This window comes from Onychomys torridus, chromosome 16, assembly GCF_903995425.1.
Source record: "Onychomys torridus chromosome 16, mOncTor1.1, whole genome shotgun sequence".
In the NCBI taxonomy this organism is placed as follows: Eukaryota; Metazoa; Chordata; class Mammalia; order Rodentia; family Cricetidae; genus Onychomys; species Onychomys torridus.
In genome coordinates, this window is record NC_050458.1 from 24,680,636 (window position 1) to 24,699,299 (window position 18,664).

General features: G+C 45.0%; 1 protein-coding gene across 1 annotated transcript in view; it reads left to right on the plus strand.

Moving 5' to 3' along the window:
- Nucleotides 1-18,664, plus strand: part of Fer1l6 (fer-1 like family member 6) — a 119,734-nt gene that overhangs the window by 53,280 nt on the left and 47,790 nt on the right. Inside the window, exons 19-21 of the mRNA XM_036208371.1 lie at nt 4,024-4,148; nt 9,922-10,056; nt 12,792-12,941. Of these exons, the coding sequence (XP_036064264.1) occupies nt 4,024-4,148; nt 9,922-10,056; nt 12,792-12,941 (410 nt within the window). The remainder of the gene's footprint in view (nt 1-4,023; nt 4,149-9,921; nt 10,057-12,791; nt 12,942-18,664) is intronic.

Here is an 18,664-nt window from a genome sequence, read left to right on the forward strand (position 1 = left end):
GTGAGGTTACTTACGTTCCTCTAGCCCAGTTCCTGGCTGGCTTGGCTGCTTCTTCATAGAAAGGCAGCATATTTTATGAAGTTATTTATTCCATGGAGTCACCTTTATCAGTGTCACTAAGTTTACATATCAACACACATATAAATTATATTATTAATATTAATGCCTTACTTTTGCCTTCTGCTCTGTTTTCAAGTCTCTTTAACTTTTGTGCTTTTTTAGCTGCCGAGTTCAGACAAAGCAGATTGTAGTTGGCCTTCACTTCTACTGAAGTTGAGTTTAGAGCTGAGCCAAAGCTGCCCATGTCTCCACTGTTGTGAGACATCCTTCGGTCTTGGTTGACCTTGACTGCCAGTGTGCTCCAAGTGGCTCCATAGTCAGAGAAGACAGGGTTCTGGAGATTTGTGTACAGTGGTTCAGTTCATAGATTCTGTACTCAATGTCAACACACATGTGTGTTATCTTTGGGTAAAATACATAATTCGGAGTGCCAAGTACCATGCTGTATACATTACACATAATAGCTCGTTCAACCCTGGGGAAGATCCTTTAATTCACAGATGGGGAGAGTACATTTCTGAGGCACCCAGAAATTGCCCAAGTTCACTCAGCTGCTGAAAGGTTGAGCAAACCATCTCCAAACTCCACTTTCTTATCTGCTTTTCATTAAGCCATTGAGAGCGCTTATCTTTGGACAAATACCACCCACATCAAGTTATCTCCTGTTCTGTAGATACAAACATCTCTACAGATCCAAAGGCCCAGACGTGTTCACTGTTTCAGCTACTAACAATGGGGGGGGGAGCTTTTCTGGTGCTTTGAGATGCCATGCAGCATGTCCTTTTCATGGAGTTACCTAATGACCTTCTGCTGAGCACTGACATTGGTGGCATTGGCTGCTATCCACACCGACTGGTGAATTTTATGCTCCAGAGGATATCCATTCAGCAAATAATTACCTTGCATCTATATATGGAAGGCCTGGTGGAAAACCTGGCAGGGGGTGTGGAGATGAGCAAGAGGTGATCCTAACTTCAAGTAGGGCATCCAGATGTGGCCTTAATAACCACAGGGGGCCCCCACAGCATGAGGAATCTGGCTAGATTACTCCAACAATCAGAACTGGTAAGATTCAAAGTTCCTAAAGAAACCCCAAATGTAGGCTAAGTAAGTGGCCCCCCTAGAGTTGTGCAATATTCTTGTAGCATCAGTTGGAAGAGTTGCTAAAGATCTCAGGGTTAGTCATCTCATGGGCAGCTGGTGGGCATTCTCTCAAGAGATCGGACCTTCCCAAGTCTTACTGAGAAATCTGCTGACCTCGGTAGTATGTAAAGTAACACATGGCTGCCTCCCAGCTGGCTCCTGTCACTGTGTCCCTGTGACACCTGCTGTGTGCTGCTGCTCTGCTTACTGCTGTCATTTCAAGGGACTCTTGTCGACAGAGCTCAGCCTGTCAACGTTAGAGGTAATTGGTGTCTATAGAGACAGGAAAGGCTTTAGAACTGAGTCCCCCAAAAATCGCTTCTCTCGTTCCACTGACTTGCCCAGAGTTTGCAGAGCCTTGCACTGTAAGAACCGACGAAGACTTAATTGGGCAATGTGCACAGCTCGAGTTTCCTAATTGCCTCTAGGATTAGAATGGGGATTGAGAAGGTTGCTGCATTTTTAGGCCCCATGCTGGTCCTCATGTAAGACAGATGGTGTCACGGGGTGTAGAAACAGAAATGTTCAGGTTTCATAAGTCACCTAAGGAATTACCTTTGACATCTTGCCTCCCCTGTCCCTCCACACCCTGTCTGTCAGAGTCAAGTTCTCTATCATCTCAAGAAGGCAGCAAGGTTTTCCCCACCCCTCAGTGTGTGGTGATCTGGCCCTTCAAACTTTCACCCACAGGGGACGCTGTTGTCTTCTTAGATCTACCCCTTACATCTCTTCTGTCCATTGATAGCTTGACCTACAATGCTATTCTCCTGATAGCTTACTCTGATATCATCTGCTCCTGAGTGTGTGTACACACACACACACACACACACCTACCTCCTCAAGAGTCCCATGTGTTTCATGCACATCTCCAAGGTCTGAGGTCACGTGACTACCACTGTCTGTGACCCTTACTTCCACACAAAGTAGCCAAGACTTCTGCTTCCAAATGACCTACTGTTACTTATTTTTTAAATTGGCTCATCCTACATCCTTGTTACAGTGACTTGAGGTTTGCATCCTTGTCTACCAAACACTACCATCCTGTAGGTCTTTGTTCAATCAGCCCCCTTGTATTTGAATGTGCTTTGGTGACTATGACCCTTTCTCTTATGTGTACATCATCTTATTTCACAGGAACAATTTGTTACGTTTTGTGTTATTTTGCCTTTTCCACTATGTACTAGATTCTCGAGATCCTCCTGTTTTGCTATGTACACTTCAAACATGTTTTTTTGTTTTTTCGAGACAGTGTTTCTCTGTGTAGCTTTGCGCCTTTCCTGTGACTCACTTGGTAGCCCAGGCTGGCCTCGAACTCACAGAGATTAGCCTGGCTCTTCCTCCCGAGTGCTGGGATTAAAGGCATGTGCCACCACCGCCAAGCCCGAACGTGTTATTTTTAAATGCTTAAAAGCTGCCTGACATTTCTCCTGTCCGTTTATCTCCTGTCCATGACCCTTACTTCCATACTCATTTCTGCTAAGGTGATACCCAGGTTGCTTCCAGATGCTCCCCATCTTGGGCAACATTGGCCCAATCAATAAGAACAGCACACCAGCACCTTTTTTTGCTACTTCCCAGTGTCAGGCACTGGCCTCAGCTCTCAGCCTCTTATAACAGCCTTATATTGTTATGATTAGCCTCCTCTTTACAGATGACTGTGTTCATGTTCCTGTGTGGACATGTGGGACTTATGCCTAGAAGTTGCTGGAGTGGATTGATAAAGGTTGGGGAGGGAATGCTCATAGGGTTTGTGTGCCCTTTTTTTAAGTAAGCTGACCTATTTCAATGAGTACACAAAGGGTTCCTTCATAGAGATTCCCATGCAACACAAAGACATGGGTTATACTAATACAGTGCCTTTCAGAGATGTGGAAATGGATGGGTAAGAAGGCAAAAGGGAATAAGGGAACAGGAAAACAAGGAGTGAGTTGGAAGAGCCAGTGGAGATGAGGTCCCACAGACCTAAGAATGTAAACAGCTGCACTGTCCTCCACTGAATACTGACCTCCTCCAACCTGTCTCTCTCTTTGTGTTCCATCCTATACAACCGTGCTCACTCCTGCTCCTTGTCTTCCAGGCCCTTAGGCCACACCTCTCACAACCATTCAACCATACCCTCCCGACACTGTGATCTGGGTTCTCACCTAATCTTTGGTCTTCTCTGGGAGCTTCCAAGGGCAAGGACTGTCTCAATACAATCAATTGTGCCTTAGAGACTAATACCAAAATTCTACATAGTAGGCACACAAAATGCCATTGGCTAGCAAAGTAGAAGAATAGATGGATGGATAACTCAATATATTTATTGAGTTTATGGAAGTAAAAGCTATTTGTAAAACAGCCTTATATACATGTGTATGAGTCTGTACACAAACACACACACACACACTCCACAGAAAAAGAGATTCCTAGGGATTTATGCTGCTCATTTAAGCTTGCTAAAATATGACATTTTGTTGTGGAGGTGGGGGGAGTGGATTTTGGAACTAGGCAGAAGAAAAATCTGGTCTCTGCACACTTGGGAAAGTATGTCATCCATTTTGGGGTCATTTTCCTCATATATTAATAGGGAGAGAATGGTATATTTCACATGGTTGTGATGGTGATTAAGAAACACAGTGTGGCAAAACCTCAGGGGATCGTGTGCTTCTAAGGGACTCTGCTCCAGTACCTCACCACCTGGTCACGGAGGAGGGCAGGACTTGTGTCGCCGTGGTCTTTCCGTGGATGCACAGCCACCTGTCACTTGCGGACACACATTCACACATACTACTCCTAAAAGCCTATTTATGTTTTTCCCTTTCCATAATTTCTCCACAGCCCAGCATGTCTTCCAGCTGAGAGCACACATGTACCAAGCCCGGGGCCTCATCGCAGCTGACAGCAATGGACTTTCAGATCCCTTCGCTAAAGTCACATTCCTGTCCCAGTGCCAGACCACAAAGGTAACCAGAGAGCCCACAGCCTTCTCCCTGCTGCTGCAGCGGATGCTCAGCGGAGCTGGGAAAGAAAGACAAGGCTCACACTGCCCACTGCATCTCCCGGTAGGCCATCTTTCAGACTCAGAAGCCAATGTGGGCCAGGAAAGATGCACACAGAAGGTATACTGGCCCTCTTGAACCACTGTCCTAAAGCAGATGGACAAGTCTTAAAGCTAAGACAAGGGCAGGAAAGAAAAATGGGAAGAAGAGCCTGTCGTTCCTGATCACCAGCAGGAGTACCAGGTGTGGAAAGTAGCGAGGGAATGAGAAAGGAGAAGCCAGCATAGACAGCCAGCCGTCCTGAGACGCAGAGTCAGTCTGTCATTACCTCAGGGGATCTGCTGGGGGGGGGGGGGGGGGCGGTCCAGCTTCCCATCAGAAAATTCTAAACTTTGCACTTAGCAGCTAGGGTGCTTTTTACTGATACTGTGCTTCAAGTCCTGTCCCCTGGAGAATAACACTTGGTGACAGGTGCTTTGTCACAGTAGATGGGCAGATGGTGGCCTCCTCTGCTTCCTTCCTGCCTCACACACCAAGCACTAGCTCGGAAAAGGGTTCCTAGTCAGCACAAGTCCTGCAGGAGGAGATCCTCTCACTCACCAAAGCTTTACTTGTTCTCTAGTTGTTGGCTGGGGAAGGGTCAGATCATACAGAGTTGGCCATCTCAGAGAGGTAGGAAACAAAGAGCCATAAGGTCACCCTCTGGTTCATCTGCTCTGCAGCTGTCTCCAGACAAAGAGCTCCCTAGACCCCAGTTCAGTCATTCCAAAGCAGAGCTTTTGTGAAGACGTGAAAAGTTAAGTGCATAATCGACTGATGAACGGCGGCCACTACACTGGCTGGGGTCAAGAGGGCACGCATTTTCTTCAGGACAGACCCCATGGCCCAGTTGATGGATTCACTGTATTTTGATTTATCACATGAGAAGGTGATAGGAACCAGCATGACATCCATTTAGCCAGTGTCTGATGAGTTCTGCATGGGCTCTAGGAGATGGTGGGTGGGGCAGACCCTCCTCCTGCATAACGCATGATGCAGACATGGACGTGGCCCTCCACACAGAAAGGCTGGTTGTACTGTGCGAAGCCCTATGTGCCTGGCTGTGCAAAGGCCTCCAGGAGCCACTTGGAGAGATGGGTCCATTCTGTCTCAGAGGAGTGTAGAGAGACCTTGGAAGGAAGGTGTCCCCATCCTTACCCATTCTCTAATGGAGACAAGAAGGCAGAAGAACTTCCTCTTGGCTGGTCTTTGTGGTGATATATTGATTGTAACCTAGGAAATAAAGCTTGCCTGAACAAGAAAAGGACAGAACAAGCCAGTAGATTAAACATAGAGGTCAGGCAGTGTTGGCACACACCTTTAATCCTAGCACTCGGGAGGCAGAGATCTGTCTGGATCTCTGAGTTCAAGGCCACCCTGGACTACATAAGATTAATCCAGGCTTAAAAAGAAACAGAGGCAGGCAGTGGTGGCACATACCTTTAATTACAGTACTTGAGAGTCACACACCTTTAATCCCAGCTCTAGGAAGGTTTAGATAGGGAATGATATGGCTGGGCAGAGAAAGGAGTATAAGGCAGGAGGAGACAGAAACTCATGCTCTTTTTCAGCCTAAGGAGTTGGTGAAGTAAGAGGTGGTGGCTGTGGCTTGCTCTGCTTCTCTAATCTTTCAGCTTTCACCCTGATATCTGACTCCGGATTTTTATTAGAAGACCATTTAGGATTCGTGCAACAGGTTTTTGAGAGGACACACAGCAGTGATTGTCCTCGTAGGTCCTGGAGAGGGGCCAGGAGAGAGAGGGAAAGAGGGAGAGAGGGAGAGAGAGAGAGAGAGAGAGAGAGAGAGAGAGAGAGAGAGAGAACACTACCTGTAAAGTGCTTGCCAGGCAAGCATGAGGATCTGATTTTATTGCTAGAACTTAGGTAAAAAGCCAAGTGTGGTGGTGTACACTTTAATCCTATCCCTGGGGAGTTGAATGGAGATGGTCAGATTGCTGGGCTCACTGGAGAGCCAGCCAATCCCTAGGTCAGTGAAAGTACTTGTCTCAAAAAACAAGGTAGATGGCTTCTGAGGAACGAAACCAGAGGTTACCTTCTGGCCTCCATATACATGCACCTGCACACATGTGCACTCCCTACAAACATGTATACACACACACACACACACACACACACACACACACACATCAATACACAACTGTAGAGTTCTGTTGCTCTGGTGCAAATCCAATATCTCATACTTACTAGATATATGACATTAAGCAGAATTTCCTTTAGGGCTCAGTTTCTTCATCTGTGGTAGGCATGATGGCCACATATACACCTCCCTAATAAAGAGATGAAATGAAACAGAATGCCAACAGCTTAAAACGGCTTCTGCCTGGCGGCTCATGATGGCTGCTCTTGCAACTGCCATCTCCAGACAAGAGCAGTGGGAAGGTAGATCCAAGGGCCATCCACTTGCTTCAACCGTGCAATTCCAGGCCCTCTGAAGTGACCCTGGGGGAGTCTGAGTGAGCTCACCAGACTGCCACATAACTCTCCTGCTGGTTTTCATCCATACAGCATGCTGGTCTAATTGAGGTTCATATCTCAAAGGCACAGACGGACTTTGTTTATCAAATAACCATCTGAAAGGGAAAAGAGGTTCTGCAGAACCCTGGACCTGCCTCTGATTTTGAATCAAGTGCCCAATTTTTGCTAATAATAACAGCTGCCACTTATTCAAAGCTCTCACATGCCAGACACAACAATCAGCATTTTGTGTACATTGTTTACCAGCCCTCACTGTAACTCCCCAGTTTGGAGATTAAAAAAAAAAGGGTTGAGGACTGTACAGTTTGGAGACAGTGGACCAAGATGAAGAACCCAGGTCTCTCCAATTCCGAGGTCACCATTGCCTAGCCATTATGTCTTGGTTTTATTCAGAAAGCCCCAGGTTTTTCTTCTCCTGTCTGGGTGTTGGGCTACATCAGAGGGCCTGGTCTGTGACTGAGGGCCTGGTCTATGGCTGACAGGCCTTCTTCATATTTCTACTGGGGAAAGCTGAGTCTGAGGCCCTGTAAGCCCAGATAAGCCCAGCATTCACAAGGTAGCACCCACGTGAGCTGGCACTGGTTCCCAGGAGAACTGAGCACCTGGCATGCGGAAGAGCCAGCCTCGAAAGGACACTCTGCACATCAGTCCTTAAAAAAGTGACTTGCTAGCCGGGGATGTCCAGTTATTGCAGACACTATGGAGAAACAGGAATTGAAGGATAAAGGAAAAGAGGAGAAAGCTACAGAGAAAGGGTTTGAGAGCTGATGAGGAGAGGAGCCAGATGTGTGTAAGGAGACGCGACAGAAAGAGAGAGCAGGCGGGGCATCTTAGATGGCAGAGATGATTAAGCCTGAGGTTCCCAACCAAGAGACTGATGCTTGGTCCTGAAGACATTGATGGTTAGACAAGATCACCCAGTGTACCAAGACTGTCATAGAGTAGGCATTCAGGAGAGAGAGAGAGAGAGAGAGAGAGAGAGAGAGAGAGAGAGAGAGAGAGAGATGGAGAGATGCAAGGTACTGGCCCCCAGGCTTGACAGATGCTAGACAGGTACTCTAGTCCTGAGCTACTTCCTAGCCCTCAATGTTTACTCACTTATAAACAAACATGGACCAATATGGAGTATATTTAGGGAGGGTAGCAAGCATTTACTGAGCGCCTACTGTATGTCAGGCAGTTACTATTCTTTATCCCATTTAAAGAAGGGAAACACCGACCATTAAGTCACCCATTCAAGTTGGTCATAGGTAGTTACTTAAGTCCAGATTCCGTTTAGAGTCTTTACTCCTACTAACATATTCTATCCAGGACATCTGACTAACTATTCACCGTGCTAACTAAGTCTTACCCTGAACTTCCAAATGATGCTCAAACCTCAATTCAGTGCATGGCTCCTTAAGGAAGCACTTAAGGAACAAGGCTAATCACAGGTAGTTGAGCAAAGTGGGAGACTTTTGCTTGGGTGAGTCGTTCAGAACTGCTCTAAAGTGACCAGGTGACATTTTACACATGGTGGCTACTTGGAGAACAGGTGAGTGCCCTCTCATCCATCCATGCAAATGGCTATCAAGCACCCACTTTGCAGAGGATACAGCCTAGCACACTGTAGGTACATGATGGATGAATGAAGAGTCAATGCTGGCCTCTGGAATCTCAGGCAACGGCATTTCCAGCCACATAAGGAGGAAGTGATTCAAACACGCCTGTAGGGAAGATGCTGTGAAGATCATTGACTGTTTTGACATTACACTGTCAGTCAGGTGTGTGCTGCAGGGAGCTCACCCGTCTCCTCAAAAGTGACACAGAGCACACAAGTTTGCATTGCGATGGTGTCGCTCCTGTTTATCGGTTGGCTGGACTTTTGTCTTCCTATGTCAGAAAAGCTAGATTTTTCAGAAGCATTTTAAAACCGCATTGTATCTGAGACATGAAATAGTCTAAAATAAAAACTCAAGAAAGGAGGTAAGCTGCAGGCACACGATACTTTCACGGCTTACATAAAAAGCCATAAAGCTATTCTTCTGTAACCCAGTGCAAACAATTTAACTGGAGCTGGCTGGTGCTATAACTGAGCTGGCTGTTTTATGTAAGTCTGAGGGTTAGTGCAGGCAGTTCTTCCTCCCAGCCCTCCTGGAGTTGATAGTGGTGGGTCAGGTACAGTTCTGAGGTGCTGTGGAAATTTCCCCAGGATCCAGCAGCTGCTGCACACATTCACTTACGAGACCCATTTGATTGCACAGCTTGGAAGACAGCTGTGACCATGGACTCTTTCCAGTACAGGCTCCACATAGTGATGGGCAGTGTCTGCGCAGGTGTGGGACCACCTACTCGGTGAACAATTTAGCCTTTCGTCTGCGAAACTGGCCTCTTTCCAAATGTCTAAATAGCAGAGAAGGGAATTCAAATTTAAATAACTGAATTCCTCTCAAGCAGCCTGGGAAGGAAGCTCTGGGCCAGTTCTGATGAGGGCCTCACGGTTCTAGACCAATTCTTCATACTATCATCCTGCCTTGATTTTTAGTTTCTCCATCTGTATGATGGGTATAGTCCATTACCAATGTCACTATTTGCTGCCATGGCAACTCCTGTGAAGGAAAGATGTCATGTCAAATGGTGAGGGATGATTCTGGTCTGTTCAGAGTAATCAATGAACAGCCACACAGCTGTAGACTTCTACAGAAAGTATATGAGATTTGAAAGTCAACATTAAAGCCTTTGTTAACAAGATTATATTTGATCCCCCCCACCTTTCTCACTGGAGAGGAACCCTAAAGAGGAGATGTCAGGGGTATTTACCTGGTAAAAGTGGATGATCCAGATGAAATTTCAGTTTGTCATCTGAAGACTCTGGACATGTGAATCTGTTTCTTCATCTTCAGCATGCATGCAAATAACTCTACCCAGAACAATTTGGGGGTTTGAATGAGACAGTGCATGCACAGCGCTAGAGGTAGCATATAATAAGCACTCAATAAGTGGCAGCTGACACCATCATAGCACCATGGTAATTAAAATTGTTTATGCAAATAGGACACTAAGTAGTACTCCACTAATAAGACATTATGAATACCAAGTTTTCCAGAGACTGTGAGTTTGCATTCCCTGGCATTGAATAAACAGTTGCCATGTGGGTTCTCCTTGGCCTCCATGTTTCTGTTGAACAATTCAGCTAAATGGTTCCTTGGTGGTTTTCTTCCAGATCATTTCCCAGACTCTCTCTCCGACCTGGAACCAGATGCTGCTCTTCAATGAATTGGTTTTGCATGGCGAGGAGAGGGAGCTGGTGGAGTCCCCGCCCCTAGTGGTGGTGGAACTCTATGACAGTGATGCAGTGGTAAGTGTCGCTAGGCAACAGTGACCGCACCTTCTTCCCAAACCTCTACTGCAGGAACTGACTCAAAAGTCAAGGAAGTCCTGACACTGTGAGTGGTCAGGAGCCGGTGGTGGCTTTCACCTTAGCATGCTGTGCTATACAGAACCACGTTGGTGATAGCCACTGCTTTATTTAGGGTTTGTTCTTCACAATTCCCTTTACATTATAATCAAAATTGCATCAAATTAGCAAAATTCAGTCAGTGCCCACTTCTGTAGGGATGTGATGCTTGCTTAACCCAACCCACAACCACCACACCCTCCTAGCTGGTCCCATGTTACTGATGTTTATAAAACTTCTCCAAGCCTTTGGCAAACAGGTCTGTGCTGCTCTTACCTAGCAGGAGGGAAATGCATGGGTATCTTCGCTGACTCAGACTTACAACTGGGTCACTTCTTTTACCTGTCTGTTGCTTGGCCCTGCAACAGCATATTGTTCATCACGACCGCCTTCGGTGATGAACCAAACCTCTCCAAAGACATTTGTGCTCTGAAACCTTAGGTAACTCCCAAAGCTGACTGGTGAGTTTGACTATGACAAGCTTTCTTCTCTAAGTTAAGAAATCTACAATGAATGACAAAGATTTATCTATTTTCTTTGACATCTCTATCTCCTCAGGAAGCCCAAATCTATAAAGTATAAAAGCTGTTCTGAAAAGATTTCCAAAGCTGCCTCACTCCTGGTGTGCTCACAATAGCTCTGGGGTGGGCCAAGCTCAGGGAGGAAACAAGATGTGAGATTCACAAAGGTTTTAGGGACCATGAGGAACGTGAACAATGTTTGTCCCACCCTTCTTGCTCTCTAGAAAGGAGGACAGTTCTAGAAAGTTCAAGTGCCTTCACAGTTAAAGTCACAGCTAGTGAGAGACACAGTCAGGGTACGAACATACAACTCCTGAGTCTACTCTTTCATGTACAGTTGGTGGTTGTAAGCGTGGCATCCCCTCCCTCGGCCCCTACGTAGCTACTGTATATTGGGGTTGAATGTATTTAATGTCCCTGTTCAGCATGCAGTACAGATTTTCTGGAGGAAGACCCACAATGTAAATACCTTTTCATTCTTCTTCCTTGGAATATGTGTTCCATCATAAGTGTCTGTTTTCTATTTGAAAGGGAATCTCACATCTTTGGAGTCTTTTGCTACCCTAGCCTGCTAGTTGTTGTACTACCCACCGCTACTCTGCTACATTCTCTTTCCTTTCCAGATCCCCACTCAATGATGCCCATTTCTTCACAGGAAAAAAATCAAGCTACTGCTTTCAGATATAAAGGAAAAGGGTTGTGCAAAGGACAGACAATATAGAAAGTTTGTGCTTTCCTCCTGGAGAAATATGGAAAGACATGCATAAGATCATGTTCCTGGGCTGCAGCTAAAACGAACCTAAACTGTGATAATCAGATGATTAGAACTGAACTCTTCTGGCCTATGTTTCCAGTCTAGAACTTTCTCTCATTCTCCCGTGGCTTGTGGTCCATGAGGGTTGACGGGCACTGTAAAAAACACATTTACATTTGGCAAATTGTTTGCTCGGGTTTACGCTCACTCTTACATTTCCAGGGCTCATTGGAGTTAACCATGCCCAATAAAAATGATTAAGCAACTAATTGTTAAGCAGAACAGGCATATTATACCAAGCTGTCATGACTTCACCCGTCCTCCCGGAGGATGCCAATGGGACCCAGCAGGCACTTTTGTTTGTTTTCAAGTGTGGCTGAGCTAAAGCCTTGTTTCCACCTCCTTCCCTGGTGGTGGTGCAAGTGCTGATTCATGAACCCAAAGACAGTGGTGTAGCATGACTGCAAAAGCCTGACTTCAAACGAAACAGAAGATGGGCGCTGTCCTTGGACTATGCGGATCATGTCTACCAGCTGTCACTCAGCAGATACACGCTCAGCGGGTTCCCAGGCTGGAGGATGCAGTGTGAATGAAGTGGTAGTCCTACCCATATGGAACATATATTATCATGATTCTGGAGATAAAGAGCAAAGTAGATCAGCTGCTGTAGCTCCTGCCTCTCCTCGAGGAGCATGGGCCTGAGAGCTAGCTTGGGGAAGAGCCAGGTGCCATAAATAGTTCTTAAAGAAACTCAAAACCCATACATGTACATACATACAAAGGTCATTTCCCCTTTTTACTACCCTCACTTAAACATACTGACCTCAGTCATCACCATTACCATAATCATCAATATTCCATTACTATGGATTAGGCACATAATACAAATGTTACATAAGATTACGTTACTTCTTATGATGTTATGAGCAGAAATAAGCTTTAGCCCTACTTATGAGCCTCAAAAAGGTTGAGTGCCTAGCTTAGGTCACAAAGCTAAAAAGAGGCAGATTAGAGACCACAGACTCAGGTTTACTTATGTCTAAAGCTCATGATCCTGTCCACAGTAGCCTTGAACATCTGTTGTTATCTTGTGTTTTCTTTTCTCCTTCCAGTCCTGGTTGATTACTTTAATTAAGCTCTCTATAGAAGGAGTCTTGGATCAGTGAGGCTCTTAGCATTTCACTGGGGGCCTGAGAGCACCCTCTGTCCCCCAAGTCATGGGTGAGACTGGGCAAGAGGTGGTTGGTAGAGGACAAGAGGAGAAAGCCAATGCTGTCAACTTTGTAAAAATGATTTGCAAAATTGCACTGTTGCTTGTCAGAACTAAGTAGATGCCAATTAAAAACTCATTTCCTCTCTAGGGGAAGCCAGAATATTTGGGTGCCACAGTGGCTGCTCCAGTTGTGACCCTAGCTGACCAGGAATATGAGCCCCCCAAGCTGTGCTATCACCCCATCTTCTGTGGAAACCTCTCTGGAGGGGACCTTCTTGCTGTGTTTGAGCTATTGCAGGTAAGAGGTTCAGAGCATCTGTACCAGATGTCTTTTTGCTCTGGTTGGCCAGAGATGTAGCTCCCCTGGATGTGTTATTTAGAGGAGCAATGTCTGGTCCATATTTGTCCTGTGTCTGTAAATGTCTTCTTTTGGGGGCTCAAGAAACTGACATTCAAGAACTTTGACAGAATGAGTTGGTCCCAGAATTGCTGTACCACAAATCAGAATCCTAGAATGAAAGATCCTTAAGGGTTGGGTCATCAGTGTTTGAGCTACAGCGGAATCCCTCAATCCCATCAGACCATATAAGGATATGAAAAAAGAAGGCATCGGGCATTTGTGGGGTACTTGCCATGTGCCTGAAGTTATGGTTGTGACACCTCTTATCTTTGAACATACTAAACCCCTTGCTCAAGCCTCTGGAGACACATATTACCATTTGCATTTGAGAGACAGTGAACTGAGGACTGGTGTGCTTAGCCAGCCTCATCTCCTGTAGATAGACAATTAAGCTGAGCTCTGAACCTGGGCCGTTAAAGCTTCTACTTCTTATACCATATCACATTGTCCTCCAAGGTCAACAAACTCCTAGTCCTTCCCTGCAGTCTTAGAGGGAGTGTGTGTATGTGTGTGTGTGTGTGTGTGTGTGTGTGTGTGTGTGTGTGTGTGTAGGAAAGGAAGCTGAGTTTCTGAAGTTTGGCTTCCCAGTAGAGAACAAGCAGGACTTGACGAGGACAAAGAAAAATGGAGCATGGGCTCTCCAAAGGTTCCTCTCCTGGACCTACACACTCTGAGGCACCAGGTGCTGGTGGCTCTTTGCCTTTGGATCAGGTCGGTCTTTCATCTTAGTCCATACAGGATACTGTAACAGAATGCCATCGATTGAACAACCTAAATCACAAACATTGTTTGTTAGATATTCTCACAGTTGAGGCTGGATTCCAAAAAGGCACTGATAGATCTGGTATTAGATGGAGGTCCACCCCCTGCTTTGTAGACAGCCGCCTCCTCATTGTACTGCGCATGGCTGGGAAAAATAATGTTATAAGAGACTCATTACATTCAGAGGGACTCTGGATTCTTCTTTGAGGCCGAACCTCCAAATGTCATAGTGGTGGGGTTACAATTTGAACATACAAATTTGATCTTGGATTAATAACATCTTTTATAGGAAATCCTGATTTTCAGAAATCCCAATCCAAAATAAAACAAAACTTAACTCACTTGGAAAAGAAAATGGAAGGCACACATTTCTAACACACACAGCAAGAATGAACACCAAGGTAGGGGGACTAGATCCCATGGAGATAAATCTCAGACCTACCACTTGTTATAATGTGCCTTTTTCTGTTTAAAAATATAGGCTGTTAAATCACTCTACCCAAAGTGTCTTGTACAGAGCAATCCATGCATACTATTTTATTATTAATAATATTGCTATACTATAGGCTATTGAAGTAAGATCTTTGGTCCCAACTACTGATTTTAGAAATCTAAATGGATAGAAAGGCAATAATGTGGTCAGCGTGGCAGGTCAGAATCTAGACTCTGGGTAGACAGATTTCTAACCCAAGTGGAGGGCTAGGCAGTGTTAATTATTAAGGGGACAGATTTAGGTTAGATGTACTTGCATTCAAATTTTCTTTCTGTCTGTAGCCTGGAAGCTGTAGTTGGCTGCAGTGATGCATTCTTAAGTCCATCCTATCAGAGACTTTATCTCTTGTGTTTTGAGTGACCCAAGGAAAAACTTTTTATGGAGAAAATGGCAGCTTTGGAGAAATAGCAAACTGCCAGGGAAGCCGAGTCTACATAAGTAGGAGTGAGGTAATGGGAATTCAAGGACTGGCTCCATCCAGCTCCAGGCAGTTGGAGTCAGGCAGAGCAGGAAATAGAAGTAGAAAGACAGACACTAATTCTAGGATGTTAGCGTGGTCCCCAAAAAACCGTCTGTAGCCCGATCACTGTGTGGGTATCGGCACGGAAGGCAGCCTTCCAACCAGTGTCCAGTCTTTCCTAAAATGAGAATCGTGAGCAGTCAGCACGTTGCTCAGGTTCAAGCCCAGGCAGACGCCAAACAACGCTGAACCCATACTAAAGGAGCTCTGTGCTAATCGCCCTGCGGCCCCTCTTCTAGAGGAAGGCTTTGTGTTCTGTTCCTCTATAATATCACATCACCTGACAGCTTCCTTTCCCAAGAGACAGCAGGCTTCAGACCCAGTAGCTCCAGAAAAGCATTTCCCGTGTCTTCTTGGGACTTCAGTCCCTCCAAATCTAGTGAGTGGGGAAATTTAGTAATTGTTTCACATTACATATTCCAATAAGACTTTGGTTTTCACTAGAGTTTTGTGTGTATATGTTGCTGTGTGTATGCATACATATTTGTGTGCATCCATATTTGTATGTGGGTGTGCAAGTGCATGTAGAGCCCTGAGGGGAATGTCAGATGTTTTCATCAATCACGCTCATGCTCCACTTTATTTATTTATTTACTTATTTACTTACATTTATTTGTTTATTTATTTGAAGACAGGGCCTTTCACTGAGCCTATAGCTAATTCAGCTAGACTAGCTATCCAGCAAGCTCCTTATCCCCAACTCCCCGGCTCTAGGGTTACAGGTACGGCTGACTCTTTTTTTCTGTGGGTGCTGGAAGTCAACCCCAGGTCCTCATGCTTGCATGGCAGGCACTTTAATGACTGTGCCATGTTGCCCCACTCTGTTTTAAATTTACTTTCCATTGACTTATTCTACCTAGCCACATAAAGTTTCCTCTTAACAAGCAAAGTTGTGTCCAGTTTCTTTTAAGGCTACTAGAGCATGGGACCATTGAGGACTGTGGTGGCTGGCTTGGGAGAACTAGACCTGGTCTGCCACCCTGCACACAAGAATGCTGAGCTCCAGATTAGCTGAGCTGAATCTAGGCAGCTGCTCTTCCCAACTCACAACTGTCTTAATAAGTGTTCCTGGTCCAAGTCTCCAAGACTCTCCAGAAGTCTTTCCACAAGGGGCTGAACAAGCTGACCCCTAAAAATGACCCGAGAGTTCCTCCATTTGGCACCCATGATCCTACCTACCCCCTCTCTCAGAACTGGGCACACTGATGAGACACTTGCTGCTTCCCAGCAGGTGACCTGTAGAGGAGCTTTGTCAGAGGTAAGCTCAGGAGATGTGATCCGCCTGGCTTTCATTAGGACTTCTCATTCGATCAGTTGTTCAGAAAGTGATTTGATCATCAGCATGCCTGCCTTAGCAGGTGGAGCTCAGACATGCTGAGCACACTGGGGCTGGAGATGCCTTCATTTGTCGCAGCTGCTGCCTCTTTGTGTCTGTGGATGACTTACTCTCACTCCCCTGCTTCCAAGGCTGAGACACTCCCCTGACTCAGGAATTGGTGGCATGGTTCTTCTATGTGCTAGCCCCATAGCTGCTCCCATGCCTGTTTCCCATCTTCGCTGTTCCATGGGCTCCTCTGGATCTCATGTCAATCATTCTCCTGTTTGCATCATTCTCCATGTTCCTTCCAGAACATGAGGTGAGGGTGTTCTGTCTTCTGCACCTTCAGCTGCTCCCCACTCCTTAAGTAGGAAACTACTTACCAAACATTGCTTTTTTAAAACACCAGTTCCTCCAAATGCAGTGAATAGAGTTTGAGAAGTACTTCTCATAACGTTTCTCTTGGGGATTTGAAATACTTGCTACCATGGTAAAGGCTCTCTGAAGAACATTTTAAAATATCTCTTTTTTTTCAAAACCTAGTATTTCCAAATGTAACCACAAAACCATTTTGGTTTTATTATAATGGCTAACATTCCATGAAAGGAAAAAAAATCTAGATTGTATGTGAATATCAAACTCTCAGCCTTGCTTTTAAGCTGTCTCAAAAGTTGTTCTCACACTACTTTCTCAGGGTCACATATTAGCTTTACCTACCCTGCAGCCACTATGGCCTCTTTATGGCTGCCCACTGCAAGATCTTGGATCTCACAGATTTACTCTTCTGCTCTTAGGCATGGTGAAATAACTCAGTAACCCATTCTGAAATGCCTCCCCACTCTGTGACCTCAACTCCTGCAGAGCCATTTCCCTGTCTGTGAGAATCATCACAATTCAGAGCAATGAGTGTCTGTTCCAGGAAGCTCGCCCACCCTATTTCAAATGTTCTCTCTGATCCCATCCTGTTCTTGGCCTCTCTGTCTAGTCAACTCATGCTCATTGTTTGTAGGCAACTGAAACGGCCCATGCCTCCTTTGTCACTGTGTCAGCTTGCTGAAGACAAGGATTGCTTTATCATTGATCTACACATTCAAACATGGATTTATTCAGTGTCTGCTATGTGTGGGTGTGTTCCCAAGGAATGTTCCTAAGTAGACAAAACACAGATCTTGCTGCCATTATCTGTCTACCACACTCTCCAAATTCTAGAAATGCTCTCTTATCTTACTACCGAGTAGGCTCACTACATACCCCAAGAAAGGGCCATTTCTATCTAATGCCATGAGTAGCGATCATTTATTTTTAATCTTTGTCTCTTTGGTACAGATCAAGAAAAAGCGATATTGTTCTTGCCTTTCTCTTAAGTCCCACTTGAGCAAAGTAAGAGTCCCCTCCTTCATGCTTGCTGCTCATTAAAGCATCTCACTAGTGGTCCAAATTAAGTGAATGGATTAGTCTTACATAGCATCTGTGTAAGTTCTGTTTTAACGTTTTCAATTAGTGATCTACTGATCTGGATTTTGTAGAAGTCACTCACCTGAAATTAGCTAGTGATGGGGTCGGGGGAACAAGAAGGAAGATTCTGGCGTTGTATTAAGGCCTTCCAGAATACTCTGCTCAGGCCCCCGGAGACTTCATTATCAGCTTAATCACAGAGATGACACTTGCCTCCTCTGGGGGCTAACATGTCAGGACATTGACAGTGTTGCTCTCACATTTTCCTCCTGGGGAGGATTATCATGCAGTGTCATACATGTGACAAAGGTTTGTGTCTTGCTGGGACACACACACACACACACACTTTTAGGGTCTCTCACTGTTCTCTCTCATTTCGCTCTACTTCTTTTCTTACCTCTATCCAGATGTGTCCCTTCTGTCTCTCTTGATGTCTTCCTTCTAACTAACTTTTATTTTTCCCCCTTAAAGCTTATATACCCCAGCAAAATCTCTTAAGCAGTATAAAAATTACAATGTGGTTATATTCTATTTTTAAGTGAATGATTATAATGAATACAAGCAAAAAACAACATGTTTTCCATATCCCTTACATGATTAAACATTTTACATATTACAGGTGAAAAACAAGTTGTCCGAAGAACCTACATACACTCATACCCAAGCAACTTGTTACAGGTTAATAGAGTATGAGCAAGCAAGACATTTTCCTCAGCCAGTTCTTTTACAACCAGGCTGCATTTTGCAGGTTACAAAGGACCAAATATTTTATTATTTATCTCAAAAGGTAATCTTATAAGAAATCTCAGAAGAATCACAAATCTAAACTTTTATATATGAAAAGGAATCAGTCATCTCTACTTTAAATCCTCAGGGTGTATACCCATTCATCAACAGTTATTTGTTTAGTGCCGGGAAGCTGAGGGCAGAAATGGGTACAAGGAATTAACCATCATCTTTGGTCACCAACCCATCCTAGAAAGAAAGGCACATTGGCTGATAATAACTGGGCCGCTTTGTTCTTGTTCCCTGACCTTAATGAGTCCCTCACTCAACTATGTGCCTTTCTAAAC